General features: G+C 22.1%; 2 protein-coding genes across 8 annotated transcripts; both read right to left on the reverse strand.

Annotated features, from left to right (window-relative positions):
- Nucleotides 1–3,644: 3,644 nt before the first annotated feature.
- Nucleotides 3,645–6,874, reverse strand: LOC122859836 (TBC1 domain family member 13). Of its 2 annotated transcripts, XM_044163521.1 has the most exons (11): nucleotides 6,512–6,818; nucleotides 6,366–6,439; nucleotides 6,171–6,296; nucleotides 5,923–6,076; nucleotides 5,704–5,860; nucleotides 5,612–5,614; nucleotides 5,337–5,535; nucleotides 5,072–5,273; nucleotides 4,850–4,972; nucleotides 4,722–4,779; nucleotides 3,645–4,557 (listed from the first exon to the last, which is right to left on the reverse strand). In XM_044163521.1, exons 1-11 carry the CDS (start codon nucleotides 6,553–6,555, stop codon nucleotides 4,480–4,482), a joined length of 1,218 nt encoding a protein of 405 aa, XP_044019456.1. In that variant the 5' UTR covers nucleotides 6,556–6,818; the 3' UTR covers nucleotides 3,645–4,479. The 2 variants fall into 2 exon arrangements, with proteins under 2 accessions (XP_044019456.1, XP_044019462.1); XM_044163527.1 differs by lacking the exon at nucleotides 5,612–5,614 and having other exon boundaries at nucleotides 6,512–6,874.
- Nucleotides 6,875–7,794: 920 nt separating this feature from the next.
- On the reverse strand, nucleotides 7,795–23,109 carry LOC122859850 (synaptic vesicle glycoprotein 2B). 6 transcript variants are annotated; one of them, XM_044163546.1, is made up of 10 exons: nucleotides 22,780–23,109; nucleotides 10,633–10,867; nucleotides 10,503–10,562; nucleotides 10,345–10,431; nucleotides 9,943–10,267; nucleotides 9,756–9,877; nucleotides 9,440–9,678; nucleotides 8,908–9,358; nucleotides 8,552–8,839; nucleotides 7,795–8,459 (listed from the first exon to the last, which is right to left on the reverse strand). In XM_044163546.1, exons 2-10 carry the CDS (start codon nucleotides 10,667–10,669, stop codon nucleotides 8,404–8,406), a joined length of 1,665 nt encoding a protein of 554 aa, XP_044019481.1. In that variant the 5' UTR covers nucleotides 10,670–10,867; nucleotides 22,780–23,109; the 3' UTR covers nucleotides 7,795–8,403. The 6 variants fall into 6 exon arrangements, with proteins under 6 accessions (XP_044019481.1, XP_044019489.1, XP_044019496.1 ...); XM_044163554.1 differs by having other exon boundaries at nucleotides 10,345–10,428; nucleotides 22,780–23,075; XM_044163561.1 differs by lacking the exon at nucleotides 22,780–23,109 and adding an exon at nucleotides 19,512–19,613 and having other exon boundaries at nucleotides 10,345–10,428.
- Nucleotides 23,110–23,610: the final 501 nt, after the last annotated feature.

The raw sequence follows: 23,610 nt of genomic DNA on the forward strand, positions 1-23,610 counted from the left end.
GTAACAGTTTATGTTTTTTGTTGTAATAATGCATTAAAATTAAAAACAGCGATAAATATAAAAAGTTGTGCACTCATAAATGACAATTGTTTAATGTATTGTTTTGAAATTAGATGTTTAGTAAGAAAGTGGTATACGTTCACTGCCATTAACGGTATTATATATTGTTTAGAGCAAGATTTATTTATTTAAAAAATTGTTCGTTCGTAAATATTATTAGAGTAAAAGAAAAAATAAATATTAATAAAAAATAAAATAAAAAATTACTTCTTTTAATTTATAGTACCCTGGAAGAAAAAAAAATTTCGACTATGTATTTTTTTTAAAAAAGACAAGTTCGTATCAGGAACATAGAATAGGCGAGGAGGTATTTTTTTTGTGGAAAATATACCTCTTTTAATTTATAATACCCTGAAAAAAAAAAATTTCGACTATGTATTTTTTTTAAAAAAGACAAGTTCGTATCAGGAACATAGAATAGGCGAGGAGGTATTTTTTTTGTGGAAAATATACCTCTTTTAATTTATAATACCCTGAAAAAAAAAAATTTCGACTATGTATTTTTTTTAAAAAAGACAAGTTCGTATCAGGAACATAGAATGAGCAAGGAGGTATTTTTTTTGTGGAAAATATACCTCTTTTAATTTATAATACCCTGAAAAAAAAAAATTTCGACTATGTATTTTTTTTAAAAAAGACAAGTTCGTATCAGGAACATAGAATAGGCGAAGAGGTATTTTTTCTTGTGGAAAATATACCTCTTTTAATTTATAATACCCTGAAAAAAAAAAATTTCGACTATGTATTTTTTTTAAAAAAGACAAGTTCGTATCAGGAACATAGAATGAGCAAAGAGGTATTTTTTTCGCCTACAAATTACTTTTCTCTTCGAATTTTTTTTATTCTCAACGGGCTAATCAAAAAAATAAATAAACATGAAACTAAAATAAATAATATGATCCTGAAAAATATCATATGTATTCTCAGTGGGATTTTTCATGTCAATTATCACATATGGGTTGTCAAAAGTATCAAAAAGCTATCAGTTGAAAAATAACACACCCCGATAATCTTTCACTGTATCAATCGAAAAAAGACCAGGGCTTTGGTGAGTGTATATTCTTGGAGATTAAAAAAAATTATAACCCTTAAAGACGACTAACTATATTACATCATTTGTTTAAAAAAAAAAATATTCATATATAACTTTATTCATAAACAAAAACAAATTTCATCATTACGCAATTTTAAAGCAAAAATTAATGTCACAAGAAAGAGATAGATATATAGATAGAAATAAAAATACCAAGACCTGCAGCATTAAAGTAAAAAAAAAAAGCCTTCAGGCAATGACAACGGGGTGCAAAATTTCCGAATTTACCCTGCGTCAAAGTTGGTCTATTATTACAGTTGTAACTGTTAAGGTTAATCCGAATTTAACACGCTGTTCGAGTAACAATTTTATTTCTCTTTCGTGTAATCCCGTAAAAATGTAAATTCATCAATAATACCAGTTCAGTTGGTGTATATATTTTATATACGTAGCATATATCACCCCAATTTTTATATGTTACTATGTGTACAATTAGATTTACACGTCCGAATGAAACCAAGTAGAAATTTAAATAAAAAAGAAACACACATGTATTTTCATGGTACGAGAAGGGTAAATATTCACAGATGCTCTCTATATTTTCTTAGCACGGGTTAGATTAATATATATATAAGTATTTTCAAATAAAACTAGAAAAAATAAATAGCTGTATATATTTTTAAAACACAAAAATCGAATTTTATGTTATCCTTTGAATAATTATATTACCATGTACATATAACAACTAATTATTTAAATATATATGCAATGCATACATGGAGAATTGACATGAATATTTTGCTTATATATATATTGATCAACATAATATCCATGGCTCTACATTGTGCACGAATTAACAGAGTGAACATGTTCATTAGCTACACGTCAATAAACTCTCCAAGGTAAATAATAATGATACAATATTAATTAATTTTTTAAAATAAAATTAAGTATTATAAAATCAATATAATTTTAATTTAAATTCATTGATAATAAATTAAATTAACTTTTGTAATTTATTTTAAAATAAAATTCATTTTATAAATAAAAAATATTTTAGTTTGCAAATTTATTATATGTAGGATGAGAATATTTTTGTTGTTGGCACTTAATTTTTAAATTTTCGACATTTATTAAATGGTAGAAACATTCATCAATCCTTTGGGTAATCGAAATGATGATTCTCACTGTGATAAACACGCGTAGACCACCGCTGAGATCGTTTCGATGGCATAGTTAATATGCCAGTCATCCATAGGTGATCTTGGCACATTCGTCAATTTCACATATTCATAATACAATATAACCACACACATATACAATATATATAATGGACATAATAAATATTTAAAAGTTCAAAAGTTCATTCGCAAATCTTCAAAGATATATTATAATTGACAATAATATTTTACTTTGTAATTGATATTTTGTAATAATCGAAATGAATGATTATATTAATAAATTTTTATAAAACAACTTGATCAATTTTGATGAATAAATTTAATAAAATATTAACTACAAAATAATTAGTTAATTTAATTTAAAGTTCGTAGAAAAAAAAATAAAACTATGTGTGTTTTAAGTTGAATGGAAAATTGGTGAAAATTTAAATTCTACTTGGTGATATTTAAATTGATTTTTCTCTTTGATATTATACAAAACCGTACAAATGTAATTTCATTATTGACTCGTCGAAATGCGATATGCATGCATAATATCACATCTCCTTTTATCCATGTATAAAATTTTTTTTATTTCAAAATTTACACTGTGAAATTTTGAAATATTGAATTATATCATATGTAAACCCTTTGGTCAATTGTAAATTTTATCAAAGAACATTTTAAATTAAATTATTGCTAAAAATTTAAAGTTAGTTTTATATGATTAGTCAATAATTTATATAGAGCAAAAAATGCTTTTTCAATGTAGAAAAAAATAGAAATAATTGTCGAATTATTAGGAAAATGTTGAACATTTAAAAAAATATATATTTATATGATTTTTTCGATAAAGAATAATTGTAAATATATATTTTTTTACTTTGTAATTATTTACTTAACGAGTACATCGTAAAATTTGACATAACACTTAAATTATAAAATAAAAAATCGAAATAAAATAATCAACAAATGATAGATAGAAGAACGATGTATACATACATTGAACAGTAGTAGAGTGCAAATTTCAAGGCTCATATTAACGATGTGGGCGTATTTTGTAGACAAAACTACAAAGTATGTCGTCTAGTATTTTATTAACAACACAGATCCTTCATCAAAAATTTTATCGTTGCAAAAGGGCTGTCGCATCTTCTATTATTTTTTTTTCTTCTTCGAAATATAAACTATAAAAAAAAAAAAGAAAAAAACATTATAAAACAAAAAGAAAATAAAATGATTTAAGTACCGAAAAAAAATAAATAATAAAAAAATCAACATCAAAAGAGAAGCAGAGCCGAAAGAGCAGGACTTTTTTGCCTACTTGAAAGTTTTGAAACTATAAATCAACCAATCAACCGCTATAAAAGTCCACCTACACAATTGCAGTATTCGAAATTCAATTTTATTTATTTTTTTACCTGTTTAATTCACAAGGGAGTGGATCCAAGAAGAGTCTACTTTATTTAACTCATTTTTTTTAGCATTATATATAGTCTTATTTTATCTCAAGCTTTATGGATTTAATATAATACTTGCGATTTCATCCGGTGTGCTTACATCACAAATTTCACATTGTTGTCCCAACAAAATCTCCAAACTTATAATCATATTTATCTCGTATTTTATATCATCACAATGAATTTTATTTATTTATTTTAACAAATCTTATTTGTTAAAAATAAAAATCAATCAATGGTTTTTTTAAAAAATATTATAAACAGCTATTGTTATTGTTATTTATAATATCAAATATTTTTTTTTTTTTTTCAACATTTTATTTTATAAAGAGTCCATATAAACGCTAATGCGTTACAAAAATAATCTGGTTTATTATGATTGCTGAAAATATTGTCATATAAATCATCAAATTATCATCAGTCTAAATTTTTTTTTCATCATTATAATTATTTTGAGTATAAAAATGCCAGGAAGACACATTGGACTCTGTAAAATTGAATTTTTTTAAACCAAAAAATTGGTGTTTTATTTTTTATATATCATAATATTAAGTATTGTTTAATAATTGATATTGTATATCACGAATTTTTAACGTTTTATAAATGGTAAAATTTTTTATAAAAAGAAAAGTAATGATTGTAAATAATTTATACTTAACAAAATTAGCAAATACCGACCATGATATTTCTCGAATATATATGTATTAATTAATAATCTAAATGAATTATTAATTTTTTTTATTTTAACTGGATTGTCTAATTTTATTTATGGTGTATCGAGTGTTTTCCCGGCTAATGTGGCAGCTTTTGAGAGGACAATTTGAATGTCCATGGATGGAAAGTTCTGAAATTTAAAAAATAGCTCGATAAAATGAGCACAATCTCAAGCTACTTTGGTAGAAATTTTGTGTAATTTTTGTGCATTATTCAAGAGTTCTTCAACTATTTTTTTTATAGTAATTTGCAAGTTATAATAAAATAAATTTGAATTAATTTTTTTGTTCATACCTGTAACAGTTTGACATTAGAGGCAAAATCATTATTTAATAATTGATTCTTCAACAATCTGTAACGACATTAATAAAATAAAATTAAAGTTAATTAATTAAATGAAAATTAAATGATTATTGACTTACAGTATCATAGCACAACAAATATGAGTTAAAAAACTAAAACGTTTTTCATCAGCAAATAGTGAATCCCAAATTCTCATGACATCAGGAAGCGGAAATTCTTGAGATAAGAGTAAAGTCAACCATCTATTGTTAAAAACAAAAATAAATTAATCATCAAATTAGTTAAATTTGCTATAGAAAAAAAAATGAATTTTAATATAAAAAAAAGCATTAAAACACTACCTAAAACTGTAGTACTGTGGACACAAATCTTGTTGCTGTAATTTAGTCCAAACATCATGATCATTTAATTTAACTTGTTGATTGAGTTTAATCATCATTGCATTGATACCAAATTCAGCTTCATCAAGTGATTTTATAAAAAAATCACGTATCTCAGCCATGAGATTTGTAAAGCAAAAAAATGTATCTGCCTCAGCATTTTCTTCACAAAAAAACAATCAAATTAATTTCAAATTTGCTTTTAATATTACAAGGATAAATTTACCTCGCCATTTAACATCTGGATCACAAGCAAATGCATGATAAATTGGTCCAACAATTTCATTCATTCCTTGTACATAGCCTTGGCCTGGATTTAATTTTGCATAAAGAAATAATATTCTTTCAAGTACTTCCCAGTGTGCCTCACCACCCTCATCAAGTGGTGCATAATCTTCAGTTGCTTTTCTAACTGAAACAGCAATCTAAAAATCATCTATATTAATAAAAATTATATAATAATTTAACTTGTTAACAACAAATTTATTAGTGATACTGTACCTGCTACTTTCAGCCATCAAGATCAATTGAAAAAGTTAAATTATTAGTATTTAATTTATGTTAATTAATCATCTTATATTATTGTTTATTACCTTTGTTATACCCAAGCCTTTTCTTTCAACATTTGCACTTCTTAAAACTGTATGTTGAACTCTGCAGTGTAAACGTTTTGGACCATTTTCACTGACAATTGCTTCACAAGGATAATCAGTTCCTTGTTGAAAGAATGATATGTCTGGGCATAGTCGTCTGTTAAAAAATATATAATTAATAAACTTGATGATAAATTAAATAAGTTGGTTTTTTTTCACCTGACGTCTTTGTCAATTTGCAAAAGAACTTCATTGTCTTTAAAAAATGTCTGCCATTTACTACCAGGACTTGAACTCAATGGATGATCATCTTTTGTAACATCAACTCTTTCACCATCAATTGAATTTTCACCTGGCATCACAATTAAATCATCTACATGAAAAAATAATAGAATACATTAAATAAATGTTAATTCAATTAGTCATTATTGACGTACGTTAATTGAATTTGTCATTTTTAATTTTACCAATAAATCTATTGTATAAATCTCTTTTTCTTTTCAATGTTTCGTTCCAATTTGATCTGTTAAGAGGCAGATAATTTAATAATAATTTCCAGCACAATGATCGTAAACCACCCTCATCAGGAATTCCTAAATAAATTTTTATAAATATTTTTTATTAACAAATTATTATTAATTTTTTAATTGATTTATATTTACCATGAAAACAAATTCGTCTGAGATTTGTGAGGTCAATATTATCCTCATTGAGTACCTCATCAAAATTAACTAATCTAAAATTTAATAAATATAAAATATATTTAAATATTTTTTATAAATAATCATTAAAAAAAATAAAAACCCACCTCTTTTTTAGGATACTCATTCTTTTGAAAGAATAAAAAATCATTAATATAAAAAAATTTATTAAAAAGTTATTTTAATTGTCAGTATAATTTAATTTATAAATAAAAAATAATTTTAATTGAGAGATTGTTTTGTTATCATGTTTTTTTAATACACACATATATAAATTTGTTCATTATTTATCACAGTTTTGATAGTTTGAGATGAGTCTATTTGACACTTTGTTGGGTATTTCCATATGTGAGATGAGTCAACTTGTTATCACTGGTAATCATTTGACATTTAATATGTTTATTTAATATTGTTGTTTTGGTAAATTATACATAACCTCGTTAGAATAACATTTACGTCATGATAGTGTTATTATGAAATTAGATATCAAGGACATCTAGCGAATTTTACAAAAAGCGCATCATCATCTCGGCCATTTCGATTTCTCTATGCTGCCATCTAGCGTTGTCTTGTGATTTAAAATTTGAATATAAATAAACACGTAAAAAAAAAGATAAAATGTACATTTATAATAAAATAATGGTTTATTAAATTAATAAGTGCAATCAAGTTAACATACACTTGTTGAAGATTTAAAAATTCAATTCAGCATTTAAGATATTTTTTTGTTAGAACAAAAGGAAACTACAATTACAAGGTTATGATTATAATTCTTTATAAAAACAAATTACTTTCGTAAATTAACATACGATAATTAATTGAAATAAAAATTAAATAAAAATACAAAACAAATAGACCAAGAAAATTCTTAAATATTATCTTTTATTCTATTTTTTTTTTTTACATAATCTTCTTTTGTATTTGAGTCAATTGATTGGTTAAAAATTTAAAGATTAACATGAGGAAAAAAAAAAAAAACGAATGAAATACATAATACAAAATATTGGAGATATAATATAATCACTATAAGAAAATTTGAGCAGCTCTTGAACTATTTAATATGAACATTCATCATCACTCATAACACATGTTATTATTGCATTTTTTTTTAAATTAATTTAAAATGAATCAAACAAGTAATAACTCAACAATTTTAACAATTATTATATTATGAAAATAATGATTATCATTATCACTCACATCACTCTCGTCAATGGTGCTCAATATTAACACTATAATTACTAATCAATAATCAAAAACTCTGCATTTCGTCAATCATTTAAAAAAGTATCTAAAGCCGACATTATTTCATTATAATTTTTTTTTTTTTTTCTTTTTTTGACAGTATAAACAACACTTTTCTGGTTTCTTTCGTTTCTATTTTTTTTTCTAATTAACAAAATAATAATAATAACAATTATCTGCTTTGTAAAAAATGCAATTAATCAGGTATTAATTTTTTTTTTTTTTCATTACTTAAACTATTTCAATAAACCAGGTGTTTTAAACTAAAAAAAAAATATTAATCATGATTTACAACACCAAAACTTGTTGAAAAAAAATTTAATTAAATTTTTCTATAAATATTTTGAGTAGTTTAATTTTTTTTCTTTCAATAAATGATTTTTTTTCATTTTAAAGATGAAAATTTAGATGAAATTTTTTTTTTTTTAAATTACTTTTATCATAATGATTTTGATGCTTTTAAAATATTTTAATTATAGATGAAACACCTGGTTTACAATGCAAATTGAAAATGAAAAAAAAAAATTATTATTACTATAACTTATTATAAACGATATTAGTTTTTGAAAATTTACAATTTATCTAAATTCATACCTGATAAAATGATAATATTATTTCAAGTTTTTTTTGTTTAAATTTTAATAATAATAATTAATAATTTCTTAAATTATAAAATAACTTACAAAACCAAGAAATTATACATAGTAATTCTCAGGTAGAGCTGTATTTTTTTAAAATTAAAACTAATGTGGTGTCAGGAAAGTGGTTCGCGTGTTGTGTTTGGTAAAAATAGACTCAATAAACCACCTCCTGTAATTGAAATAAAGAAAAATATAAATAATCTTTATACTAATCAATAAAAAAAATGATTAAAATTAAAATATAAAAAAAGAAAATCATACCGATAAGAAGAACAGCAACGATAAATGTTGGTGCTGGACAATAAGTATCCAACAGTTGAGCTATAACAATATTACCAATGATACCACCAAGACGTGCAGCAACCATTGATATTGCAATACCAGTTGCACGTAAATTTGTTGGAAATACTTCAGTGATAAGACAATCAAGTGCAGCATTACCACAACTAATAACACCACTAAATATTGCTGATACAATAACATTTTGTGTTTTATTATAAACAAAATATAAACCAATTGAACATGCACCAGATGATAGTGTACTAAAAACTATAAAAAATAAAATAAAAATATTAAATATTTAGCTAATTATTGATTAACACTATTATCAAACTTACCAAGAAAAAATTTACGTCCCAAACGATCCATTCCTAATACAGCAATAATATTTGCTGGTATTGCTGATGCAACAGTTATCAATGATTCAATAAATACACCCTCAGCAATTTTATTTTCACATGGTAATTCTTGTTTTAAATTATCAGCTTTAAGAAAATTATAATAATCAGTTACAGCACATATATCACCATTAGCACCATTATGATCTTTTGAATATTTATCAAAACGATTAAATAATTCAGGAAACCACATCATCAAACCATAATAACCAATATGGAATGTAAAATTAATGACAATTGATATAACAGTAAAACGTAATATTGGTGATACAAATAATTGTTTACTATTATCCATAATATCAATAAGCATAAGTTTGTATTTATTTTTTTCAACTTTACCAGGTTTTATTGGTTCTGGTTTTATAAAATCATCAAGTATAAGTTCTGTAACCTGTTGATATTAATAATAATTATTAAATTTTGTAATAAATATATAAAAAAAAAAGGAAAAAATAAATAAATATAAAATTACCATATAGGTATCACGAGGTTTTCCAGTATTGATAGCATAAATATTACGAAAAATATTTAATGCTTCATCATATCTTCCACGTGATAATAAATATTTTGGAGATTCCGGGAGGAGCATTAATAGCCCCGCGACAATGAAAGAAGGAGCAGCGCAAATCAGCAGGAAAATTCGCCAAGAATTATATGTAAATGAGCTTGTATGAATACCAAAGTCATGAGGAATAATCAGCCATGCCAATCCTGTAATAAATAATAAACATTAGATCAATTAATTATCAATAAATAATTAAATAATAATAGTGATAAAAATTATATACCAGCTACAAAGAGATTTCCAAGTGTCCAAAATGCAGCCATGAATGAAAGCATGGATCCACGTTTGGACTTTGGCTGGAACTCGGCAAAATATGACCAGATAACAGGTCCGCTACCACCAAGGCTAAAAAAAAAAAATAAAACAAATTAATTAATATGAAATTAATTGATTTAGGTAATAAAACTTACGCAGCTCCATTAAGAAAACGAAAGACCATAAATAGTGCATAAGACTGACTCAAACTTGAAGCAACAATGCAAAGTGCATTCATAAATGATATGACAATTAGTACTTTGCGACGACCCAGTGTATCTGCCACTGAGCCCCATGCATAAGCACCTGCCATCATACCAATAAATATTATTGAACTTAGCCATCCTTTAGCCTCGGTACTCAAATGCAAATCACAATGTGCACTTGGTAAAATAAAGGACATGGATATTACATCCATCTCCTCGCTCGTGCTGACGAAGCCACATACTGCCAGTAGAAAGTAATGAAACTTTCCATATCCTAATTTAATTATTAATAATTATAATTTATTAATTTATATATTTTTAATTTATAAGGTGATTAATTTTTTGGCTTACCTGTTAGTTGAATTGCTTGTTCAAAATCAGCTTTTAGGTAGGTACCTTTTTCTGGATCAAGGGCCTTTTCTTTTGACCCAATTCCTGCTGCGAAATTATATAAATATTTTGAATTAATTACTATTTAATTTTTATAAATTTAAATTAATAATATTTACCGGCAAGTTCTAGGTCTTTTGAACCGCAGCCGTTTAGACGATCGTCCTTTACATCACACTCTGTTGATAAATGAAAAATAAATTTTTAAAATTTTTTTTTTAAAATTTTATATTTTTTATATGAACTTACTATGATTGTGTTTTGTGTCGGTTTCACCTTCTACCATTCTACGATGTCAGCGCGGTTTTTAAATATCTGGCTTTTAAATTTAAAAATAAATATATAATTAATTTATAATTTTATAATATTTTTAATTTTTAATTGTTGATTGATATTTTTAATATTTTGGCGATATTTTCCCGCTGATTTTGCGCTGCTCTGCTGCTTCAAAACGACAGGGCTACGTTTTATGCTCACACACGAGCTAAAACAAATAAATAAATAAATAATTTAGTATATGATTTATTATTTATAATTGACATGAATAAATAAATGTGGTTGAGTTTTCTTTTTCGATATAATTACAGGGGTTAAGTTGGATCAATTGGTTATAACGGGTGTGGGTTGTCGAAGTAAAAAGTCAATTTTAAAAACACCTAAAATATATTTGATCTATTATTTGAACACTGTAGCATCTGGTGGCTTGATTGACAGCCGTTTTTATTTTACCAAGTACTATTTAGTATATAAGAATTTAGTCGACAAAGTTACTACAGTAGTAATGACGAACAAAAAAAATTACTACAATAGAAATCACCCCACCGAGAAAAAAAAAAAATTAAATTTTTATATAAATTTATCACTGGTAGCTTAATCACAGCAAAATAAAGTTATTAAATTTTTTTTTTCTTTTTTTTTTTTTAATTAAGATAATGACAATATTTGCACTGGTCATTTAATTATTAAATTTTTATTTTTCTTTTGTCATTATTAAATTTATTTTTTATTTTGTCATTATTAAAATTATAATTTTTTTTTTTTATATAAAAAAATAGATTAAATAATTAAATATAAAAAAATAACTTGACAATAAATTATCAGATTTTTTAAATAGTTTTTAGGAAATACAGAAATTGTTAAATTTTTATTTTTAAAAACATCAATTTTTTTTTAATTTTTATTTTAATAATTAACTAATTAGTTGAAAAAAAAAAAAATTATGTATAAACACTATGAGTTATGATTTATTGTTATTATTTTCTCACTATATATAATATTTTTTTTTTATTTAGGGATCGTTATCATGTTGATGTTCATGTAATTATCTATTGCGCAACGTTAAACCAATTTGAATAATTAAACATTTTTTTTTTTGTTGTTTTTTAAATCTTTTGTAAATTATATTTGTTAAATAAAATTGATAATTTTTATTTAGCTTAATGATTTAAATATATAATAATTTTTTGTAGTTTTACAGTGTTAACAAAATTATGTTGAAATAAATTGAGACAAAAAATACTGATAAATTTTGATGGCCGAATAGTTTAAAATAATTTTTCACCGTTTAGATGTAAAATTATATAGTTTCAACTAATCTCAATGACATAATCGTAGGAAGACGTATCATATATTTTAACGATTGTTCCAGAAAACTACGAGATATATTTTTTTTTTTTTTTTTTTGTGACACATATATTTGAGATATTTCCTGTCACATTGTGTTTCCTCATTCAGATAAAACACGCTCGTCTCTCACGCAAATAAATCAATCATCAATGATACGAAATTACTAAATTTGTCAACTTAATTTAATCAGACAAAGATCTTGAATAAATTTCTCATTAAATTGGTATTTAATTTATTTAAAATCGAAATTTCAAATGAAAAAAAATCATTAAAAAATTCAAATAATTACTGTTTATTATCAAGTTCAATTAAATATAATTTTTAAAATATATATTATCATTATTTTTAAATGAAAATAGCGCCATTAATTTTATTCAAAATAAAAGTCTGTTTAATATTTAAATAAAAATAAATATTTGTTTCTAAATACAATAAAAAAAAACAAATATTTGTGTGATTCAAATAAAAATAAATAAACTAATTAACTTTTGTTCAAAATATTATTCAAGTTTATTTCGTTATGATATTTTAAATTAAAAAACAATATAAAAAAATAAAAATTAAATATATAAAACTATTATTTAATTTATTTTAAATTTTATTTCTTTATATTTTTTTTAAACATTATTTAATTTAAATTTCAAATAACTTTATTTAAAAAATTTACGTTAATATTGATACTTGATATTAATTGTTATTTTTAATTTTACAATAAATTTATTTTTAAATATAAATTGTGGAACATCTGTGATATCAAAATATTCTATTGATACAATATTGTCGTCATTATATCGTCAAATAAAATCTAAATAAAGATGTATATATTTATCATTATTATTAAATACAGTTAATATTTTTTTAATAAATTATCATTTTTGTAAACAGCTGATGTATAAATATATATATTTACAAGCAAGTGTGGGGTCATGGCAAACAATAATAATTTTAATTCAAGTTCACACATTGACACATGCCAGTTTTTAATTCTAGTAGTCTTATGAAACCTTGAATTCTTGTATGGTATGTACGAGGGTAAACGATACAACAACCATAAAAAAAAAATGTTTTTTCTTTAGATTCTAGCCGGGGAATATATATGTTATTTCTATTTTTAATTTTGTATAAAAATAAAAACACAATAATTATTATTTTTAACTAACTGACAAATAGAGGAATAATTTTAATTTTTTTTTACATTAATAATTTGTTCTTTGTTGATTTATTATTCATTTATTTTAGCTGTTTATATTTTTGATTTTTATTTGTTTAAAAAAGAGGATAAGCAAGTTTTTATTTTTATGTTTTTCAACGATCGTTAGTGGGATACTGCTTAGAGCTTTATGTCAAGCAATAAATATTAATTGTTTTTTAAAAAGTAAACAATTAAACTTATCAGTAAATTTGATGATAATTTTACCATGACAATTATTATTTTATACAAAATTTCATAGTATTTTTTTTTTATTTTTATAAATTTTTAATTCTCGTATAATGCATTATTTTTTTCCGGGACATTGATAATAATTATTAACACGTAAAAGTCAAGGCTACTTATAAAATACAAAAAGTGTAAAATTGTTCGAGCTAACAAGTGATGTGTGTATTAATCAAAACACAATGGTAAAATAACTATAAATATTGTAATAAAAATTATCAAATTTAAAATACAATATATTTAAAAAAAAAGAGCTGCTTAAGTGTTATTATCAAAACAAATTAGCCTTGAAATATGAAAATTAAAATTTGCAATTTATTTAAAACAAGTGTTAAGTATAAATTTTAATATACAAAAAATAAAAATATTCTTTGAAGATAAAAGAAGAAGTTTTACTTAAAAAAATCAACAAATAATTATTTTTTTTCAATTTACATTTTAAACAGTTTTTAAAATTCATTTTTTTTTTTAATTTAGAATTTGTTATGTAGATTATTTATTCATATTTAAAATATAAAATTAAAAATACAATAAAAAAAAAGATTTCAAATAAAAAAAAAATACTTATTCTCATATCTTTTCCAGAAATTTAAAAAAAAAAAAAAATGAACCTACTTTATTTTATTGAGCATTTAAAAAATTAAAAAACCAATAATAATTTAATGTTTTAAAATAAAAAAACTTACAAGATATAAATTTGATGAATCCTTATAGTTAATATTATTATTTTTTTTTTTTTTCACTATTTATTATGCACTGTCACGTTTATAGATCGATCTATATCAAAGATCGATATAATTCTAAACATATGTAACCTTGATTTAAAATTTATCTTCTTTGCTCAAATGTTTTCAAATACTTGTAAAGTTTACCTTTTCCAATACATGTGATATATTTAAAAATCATTAAATCAACAACACAACCAACATATTTTTTTTTTGATAAAAACAAGTATCTAAATTTTGCAAGTTTCCACATTCGCGACTGTGATTATTAATTCCTCGATACTCTCTTATTTATAATTTGAGTAAAATAAAAATAAATATCAAACACAAAAATTTTATTGTTATTTATCAAATGTAATATCTCTTTATACAAACGTTATAATTTTTTGTATTAAATAATTTAGTGAAAACATTGAAAAATGAATTAACAAAAAAATTTTTTTATTAGAAAATAATTAGTGCTTTAATCATAGCAAGTGATCAATTCTTATTGAAAAAATTTTAAATATATAGATTAATTATCAAAGTACAATAGTACAATTTTATTTATTATTATATTTTTTTTTTTTTTTGACTCGCGAGTTACGGTGCGTGCAAATGAAGTGAGTGTCTTATTGTCGAAGCAGCTAAAAGCTACCTGCCACCTCCCACCAATTGTTACTTTGTAAATAAGTATAAGAGAGGCAGTGGTCTACTATGAACACACATTAATATATATATTAATATTCCATTCAGTCTATACCCTGAACACTTGATAGCACACATACAAAAAAAAAAAAATTAAAGTAAATAAAAATAAATAACATCTGAGATTAATCCATTACAGCAGCATCAACGACATCACGTTTAATATGCTCACTTGGTATTTTAAATAATTCAATTGCAAGTAATTCATCACGACGTCAATTTTATTTTCATAAATAATACAGTAAACAATTGTTTATTTTCATAATAAATTGATAAATAAATATAACGTGATATTTCAATGTCATGCACTGAATAAATAACAAAAAAACAATAATTTTTTGTTTTTTGATTTGTTTTTTTTTTTTATAATAAACACTGCCGAAATTTTATCTTTTTATTATTTTTTTTTTTTATATACATTTAAATTATCTGAGGGTACTCTTTGTGTCATTATGTATATACAATGTACATGATTGAATTTACCGGAAGTACTTGAGTGCCACTGTAATGAGGACTACACACAGAAATACATGACGAGAATCAGCCAGAAATTATCAATCATTTTACATGTTTAAATTTTAATAGTTAATGTTATTTATTTAAAAATAAAAATATAATTTGATAATTTAAAAAATTAATAACAATTGAATAATTTTTGTATTAATAATTATTAAATATTTGAGCTTTTTATGTTTGTTAATTTATTTTTTCTTATTTTATAATAATTACTTACGAAATAAGGTGTATTTGATTGAATAAATTATATTTTCAAAGTTTAAAATTTAATTGTTGTATTAAATTATTAATAAACAAAGTCAATTTGATGATGAGCTGAAGAACAAGTAGATTAATAGGACATATTTCATCAAGCAATAATTTAAATGTCTTAAAAAATTATGAAAAGCTAATAAACTATAGCTAAAATTATTGAAAAATATTAATAATAATATTTATTAAATTAACTAATTAATTTATTTAAATATTAGGATGTATTTTTTAAACAATATTAATAGTCCAAAAATTAAAAAGTTATTTTAAAAATTAATTTATAAAAGAAAGCTTTTAAAGCTTTTGTAATTTAATAATTAAAAAGTTAATAACAATAAATTAATTTATATATATTTATTAATAAATAATTGAATACGTTAATTTATATTTATAAATATATTTTTTTATTATTATTATTATTTACTAATAACAAATAAATATTTGAATAAGTTTTGAAAATTATAAAATGATATATGTAAAGAAATTATTGGATAAATTAAATAAATATTTAAATGGCAAATTTATTAATTTTAATATTGATATATATTTTGTAAATAATTTTACATTTTGTAAAATTTAAATGATTATCTGATTGAATTATTGAATTAATAAATGAAAGCTTTTTGTTTACTACTCAACGATGTAGATGAAAATTAAATTTAAAAAAAATTATAATATCCGTGTGATTTTGATAAAATATTAATTACTTATTCATGTGAATATCTTGTTTTTAAAATATGAGTTTATCAATGTTAAATTCCTTCTTCTGATATTTAATACGAACTGATTAATCACAACTTCCTGTTATAAATAACAAATCCACAATCACATCGATAATTCATTTTCAATCTATATACATTTTTTTTTTCCTGATAATTTATTTGTTTATTTTATTTTTTAAAATAAATTAAAACCAATGGCCAATGCTTTATTTGTTTATAAACATCATTCAATCTAAATATAGCTTACCGAAAAAAAAAACCATTTAAAAAATTAAGTCATCAAATATTTTTAAAACGACAAAAAAAATTGACAACTAAATTTGTTTATCACTTAAAAAATACAACACGTTGCTTTATATTTTATTCAAAATAACATATAAAATTTAAACGATTAAATTTATACTTGACCCATAAATAAATATTTGAAAAAAAAACATATAAAAAAACAATCCCGGAAAAAAAAACTCTCATAGTTTAAATAAAACTAAAAATAAAATTTCAAGTTATTGAGAAATGAGCTTGACGTCTGAATTAAGGTTTGAGATAACAATATTCATCACTTTAAAAATAAAAAACAGCCAAAAAGAATAAAAATAAATTTAAAAAAAAATCATAATCATCATTAAGCATACATAATTTACATAAATACATATATGTGACGTTGTCTGTGTCAAAATAATAATATTTTCATGGTGAAATAAAAATAAATAAAAAATCTACGCACTATCCTATTATTAAATAATATTTTTATCTTTGATATTTTTGGATATTTATTAGTTTAAATGTCACAATACAATATGTATATATTTCGTGTTTCTATGACTGGAATAAAAAGGTTAATAAATAAATAAATAAAAATAAGAAATGACCTTCGATCAGTTGGCTGATCTCACGGTCACGGTTTATATGAATTTATATATATGTACAGGCAAGTGTCTAGAATGTATGAAGGCTGATGTTAAATTATTTGCTATCAAAACGAAATGACGACTTGCCTTATCTCTGTATGGTCACTATGAATTTATTACAATGAAAATATATTTAAACTCACACACATTGACTAAGGGTCATTAAACAAGAATTATTTATTTGAGAAAAAATTTATATACTTGAACAACAATAAAATACTGACAATGGCATAGTAATTTTTTTTCTAAAAGTTATTGTTTACGGTATAATTTATTTAAATAAATTAATTATAATATTTTTAGAATTTTATTTGAAGAAGGTAATTTGTAAACTTGTTGAATGATATATTTTGTAAATAATTTTTGTTTAAATCATCGGGTTAATTGAGAAATTTATTGGATAGATTAATTGATAGACGAAAGCTTTTACGACTTGATAATGTTGATATAGAATTTGATGGTTACTTGTTGACAAAGAGCGATATTTTTCTTATTTTTCATTTATTTATTTAACAACAAACGCAAAGCTGAAAAATTCTAAAAATTTGTAAAACACCCTAAATATTATGCACCATATGGATTTCCAACCGAAATGTAATAAATACAGAAGGTCTCTTATGAAAAATTATTATTCAATTTTCATTATTAAAATACTGATATAACATGTAAAAAAAAATTACTATATTTTACAATATTATCGAACTTTTAAATAACACTAATTGACAAATTTTTTCAAATAAACAAGTTACTAAAAAAATATATCCGAACATGCGTTTATTTTAAAATTAAAAAAAAAAAAAAAGAAACACGTGTAAATTTTTTTTTTCAAAATGTTATCAGATATTTATTTTTGTCAATATACAAATATTTATTTTTAAATGAAAAAATATATAAATTAATCATGATAAAATATAAAAATAATTTATATATAGAACAATACAAGGTCGTTGTACTAAAAAATTTATCTAGTTTTAAAATATGATCAATTATTGCCAGGGCTCATTCACCCTATTTAATAAAAACTTAACACATTTATACGAAAAACAAGTTTAAACTAGATACAAGCTAAATATATACCAATATTAAAAATATTTTTAAAACTTAACTCTTACGTACGTGGTTTATTATAAATCATGTTTTTAAAGATATTTTTAATTTTTTGATTAACGTAAATATATTTAAATTTATTACATAATAATTAATTTATTAAAAACTTTTTCTTTTTTTGAAAAGTTTATATGTAAATAAAATTTTTATTTTTTTTAAACAAATGTAGCACTAATTTTTATGACCAGTTAATGACTTGTAATTTTATGACATGAAAATAAACTGTCTAAAAAAAAAAATTATAACTATTATAAATTCATTCCTAATGAATATTTTTCAAGATAATATTTAAGGCTATTTATGATTTCGTATCAGTATTTATTCATACATTAAAATTTACACGCGTGAAGAAGAAAAAAAATATATATAAATTTATAAATAACAAGAGAGTATATAGCTGTATATTATTTACTCTTGTCGTCGCCTGTTGTGTATATAAAATGGCATAATTTAATTTAAAAAAAAAAAAAAAAATATATCATCATGACTGACTAAAGATTCATTTGTTTTAAAATCTGACGTCAAGTGTAAACAATAAAATAATACTAATAATAATCATTATTTTATTTTTCAATTAATGATCAACACTGGCACTTTTATGTATATTTTCTTATCAGTATATTATTTTGTTGGTACCTAGCACGAAGTGAGATTTACTTGTTCAACATTGACTGTTGTAAAATTCATTACTCTTGACTAACAGAAAAATCAAGACAAACAAATATTATATTATTTGTCTCATTACTAAATTCATAAATATACTTGAAAGTTTTTATTTTTTATCATCAATTTAATAGCCTTCAATATTTCAATTTATAATAAAATAAAAACAAGTATTTATCAGTGGAATAAAACAAAAAAAAAAAAAATATATTAATATTTAAAACAACGTTAATATATTACTGCTAAAATCCATAAACAATTGCGTAATATTATAATGAACTTCCTAGCTCCAAAAAAAAAAATAATAATCCTGTTTGCAAGTGTTTTCACAAAAAAAAAAAAATAATAAACACAAAACTTTGATAATGAAAAAATAATAATGTAATCACTTCCTGATATTTAATAAAAATAAATATGATAATTATTGAATTTTATAATAATAAATGTATATTTTTTTTTTTTTTTTTTTTTGATATAAATAACTTACAATTTGGTGTTTGCCAAGTCTTGGTGAAGTTGCCCGCGAGGGAACTACCAAACTGCGAGGACAAAGCTGAAAGCTTATATATGATGAGACAGTTGACTCAAGTATGTATACATAATTTCTCTCCCACTTTTTTGCTCCTTTGATTAGTTGTATATATTTAAAATTTGCTTTCTCATTCTGTCATTAAATGTATGTACATTTCATTTATGTATTTTTATATTTCTAACAAGACAAACGTCTCATATGAATTAGTTGAATATTAAAAACCAAGAGAAAATAATACCTTCAACAATGTGTAACAATGAAAATTTAAAAATTTAAATCAATATAAAAAATAATTAAAATTTAAAAAAAGATAAAAATTCACGTAATTATGTAATTAACATTAAAACTTGAGAGATAAAAGACAAATAAAAATCAAAAAATTTACTTAGATTATATATTCATATTGATAATACAATACGTATTTTTTATTATTTTTTTTTTTATCATAAATTTGTATGACGTCAAACAATTAAACAGTGGATTATTTAAATATATTATTTGTAGTTGTATTTGTGTATTTTTAATGATTAAAATTGATATCTAATTTTGTGTTTTATTTATTCATTTACAAGATCATTGACTTTGAACAACTATTAAAAAATAATTAACGTATATACTTTGATATAATACGAGTAACAATATAGTGTAAATTTATTTGTAACAATTAAATGAACATATGAAAATCATTGATTTATGTCAATGGCCTGTCCTCGTGAACCGTTTAACTTGTTAATTACACTATAGAAATTATTTACCAAATTTATTAGCAAAAAAAATATTCAATACATGTCTATTCCAAGAGTATAACTAGATAAAAAATTTTTTTTCAAATATATATTTTAAATAATGTTTATTATCCACTTGTCAATATACTAGTTTCCATTTGTTTCAGATTGCCCTTCAAAAAAGTAAAAACAAGTGGTTTTTTTTTCCTCCATCTCGATTTTTATTTTTTTTTCATTTCATAAGGCCACGACCCAAATTAATGAATTTATATTTTTTTTAACATACATATTATTGTCTAATTAATTGTCAATATTTTCATATAATTAGATTTTTTTTTACAATTAAAATCAGCTTTTTAAATGGGTTTTTTTGCTTGTTTAGATAAAAATTATTTATGGAATATGTATCATTGATATTTTTAAAATGTTTGCATGTACAAATGTGTAAATATTACACCTGCATAAAAATATTATGTGACGTATATATACACAATAACATCGTAACACAATATTTTTTTAATCCATATACATATTATCTGCATCTCAGTAGTAAGGTCATACAAACGCGTCTAAAATTTCATCGTTTCCTCTATTTTATCTGATTAAGTGTAACATAATTAATGAAGATAAATAATATACCTTGATTTGTTATTATTATTGCATGTATTAAATATAAAACTAGTAAATTAATTTTTTTTTTCCAAGAAATAATTTTTTACCTATAATTTTCCATTTTTTTTTTCTCTTTATTTTTCAATGTTGATTGACTTATGCTAATAAAAACAGAAAAAAAAAAAATTTATAAAATTGTCACGTGTATTTTTGAAAAACTAGTCTATCAATTTGTCTATGAATAAAATATTTTATAATAATAATAATAATTGTTGTTGAATAAAAAAAGTGTATTGAGAGTTGAGCTCTCCTTGAAAAAAATAAACAATATTATATGTTTTTTTTTTTCTCGTATCTTCTTGTAGTCGGTTAAAATTATTTACAAAAGAATTAAGTAGTCAAGATAATATAGATGAGATTTATAAATTTAAATATATAACATTTATGAAAAACATATCAATTTAAATGTTGTAGAAATATTATTATTATCTTTGTTTTATTTTTATAATTATGAGAATTACATAGCGCGTGAGTTTTTGTCTTTTTGCGCACGAGTTTGGCTTGTGTAATTTATTTGATTAAAAAAAAACATTGATTAGTTAATGGAAGCATATAAACAAAAGAATTCCAAAGTAGTCATTGATTGTTTTCTCTGTAATTTCTCTGACGATAGAATTACTTCTGCAGTAACTTTCGTTTTTAGTAGAATATTTTTTATTTTTTTTGTTATTTTTTTAATCAGTAATTAATTATTATAATTGCTGCTGAGTAAATTGTCGACTTTTTAATTGATCATATGGATTTAAATGTTGGGTCAAATGTGGTTGGTATCATAAGATACATACAGTCAATGCAAGTTGTGTGAGTCATCGAGGTCGTGACGTTACTATCGTATGTACACGAGAGGCAATCGACCGGCAAAGAAAGAACACAGCATCCAATCTTTTTCAATATCATGCAATAATATTAATATATATTTATATAATAATAATATTTAAATAATATATGTATTATCGTAAATTAAAAAAAAAAACTAAATGAAATTATGACGATTTATATAATTTAATTTTAATGATTTATTAATTATAAATTTTGATGAAAAATATATTACATTTTGACAAGATTAAAAAATTTATTAGATAATATATTTAATAAAAAATAAATTTTTATATAAAGAATTTTTATAGGGTCATTAAAAATTTAAAATAATTGTACTTGAATTTTTAGATTAAATTATCACTTTAAATTGAACCTGATTTAATAATAAAAAAATATTTTTTATTTGTCATTATACCTGATGTATTTTTATAAATTTTAATATAATTTTTAATTTTATTTACAATTAGATTTTAAATATCATTAATATACAGTTAATATAAATTTATAATTTCATTCAAAATGGATAATAAATAAGATGATAAAAAATTTATCAGTTGTTTGATTTATAATTGTTAATTAATCAATAATAATTATGAAAAATTCATTCATTCATTATCGATTCAATATTGATAATTATTATTTGATCAAAGATTACAACAACTGCGTATTTCATTGATTTTTTTTGTAATTATAAAACCTACAGAAATAAAAATATGACACTTGAAAAAATAAAAAAAAAATGGATTTATAAAATTTATAACTAAACAATAAATAACAAAAAAAAAAAAAAATGTTATAATTATTTTTTCCATTTTATACTTACATAGATTATTTAAATTAATCATAAAATATTTACATTTGAATATTCATTTATTTATTTATTCATCTAATTGTTAATAAAAAAAAAAAAAAACATAATTTATCATTTCTAGTTATATAATATGACTTAAATAATTTAAATAAATAATAATAATAATAATTAAATATAAACAAAAAAAAAAACTTACCTAATCATACTAATAATTTAGTACTTGATAAAAGCTCACTCACAATTATAATGCACTCACAATAATAACCACTGATATAATACGAAAAAATAATTCATAAAAAAAGCTCAATAATTTACTAAAATTTCTATACAAATTATAAATTATATTAATTATATTTATTATCTTATTTATTATAAAAAATAAATAAAAATATTAATTAAATGGTCAATTTATATAGCGAGATATTATATTGTGTATATGTCGATGTAATAAGTCAGGAAGCGGGGTCATTTCGCGACGAGTATGTCTGTCAATCTGGCTGACCATTGCAAGCTCTTCTCTATACCTCAGGGACATTATACCAATAGACGTTGGCCTTCCAAAATGGACACTCATCTCCCCACAGATAACACTAAATTATATTATACTTCATGTGCTTTGTATTTGGCTTTGAATTATCAACTTATTTATTTATTATTTCTTTTTATTCATTTTATTATTTACTTGTCCCGGTCAAGTCATTGCCCTTCACACGTTTCTATTTGTTCAATTTATTATTTTATATTATTTTTTTGTAAATTGTATAAATATTTCAATTATCATATTATAAACTATTTTTTTTTTATCATTATAATTGTTTTCTTGCTGATGTTGTTGTTGTTTTTGTTGTTTAAAGACCGGTTGTTGTTTTTTTTTTTTTCTTTTATTTTTTGTTGATTTTTTTTGTCATTCAAATTAACAATTAAATAACAAGGATTTCAAGTGAGAGTGTCACAATACCTCGACCCTGTTTAAGCTTTTTTTTTTGTTATTTAAGCTTTTTTTTTGTTATCATTATTTTTTAACACA

Source organism: Aphidius gifuensis, linkage group LG1 (assembly GCF_014905175.1).
Source record: "Aphidius gifuensis isolate YNYX2018 linkage group LG1, ASM1490517v1, whole genome shotgun sequence".
Taxonomy (NCBI): domain Eukaryota; kingdom Metazoa; phylum Arthropoda; class Insecta; order Hymenoptera; family Braconidae; genus Aphidius; species Aphidius gifuensis.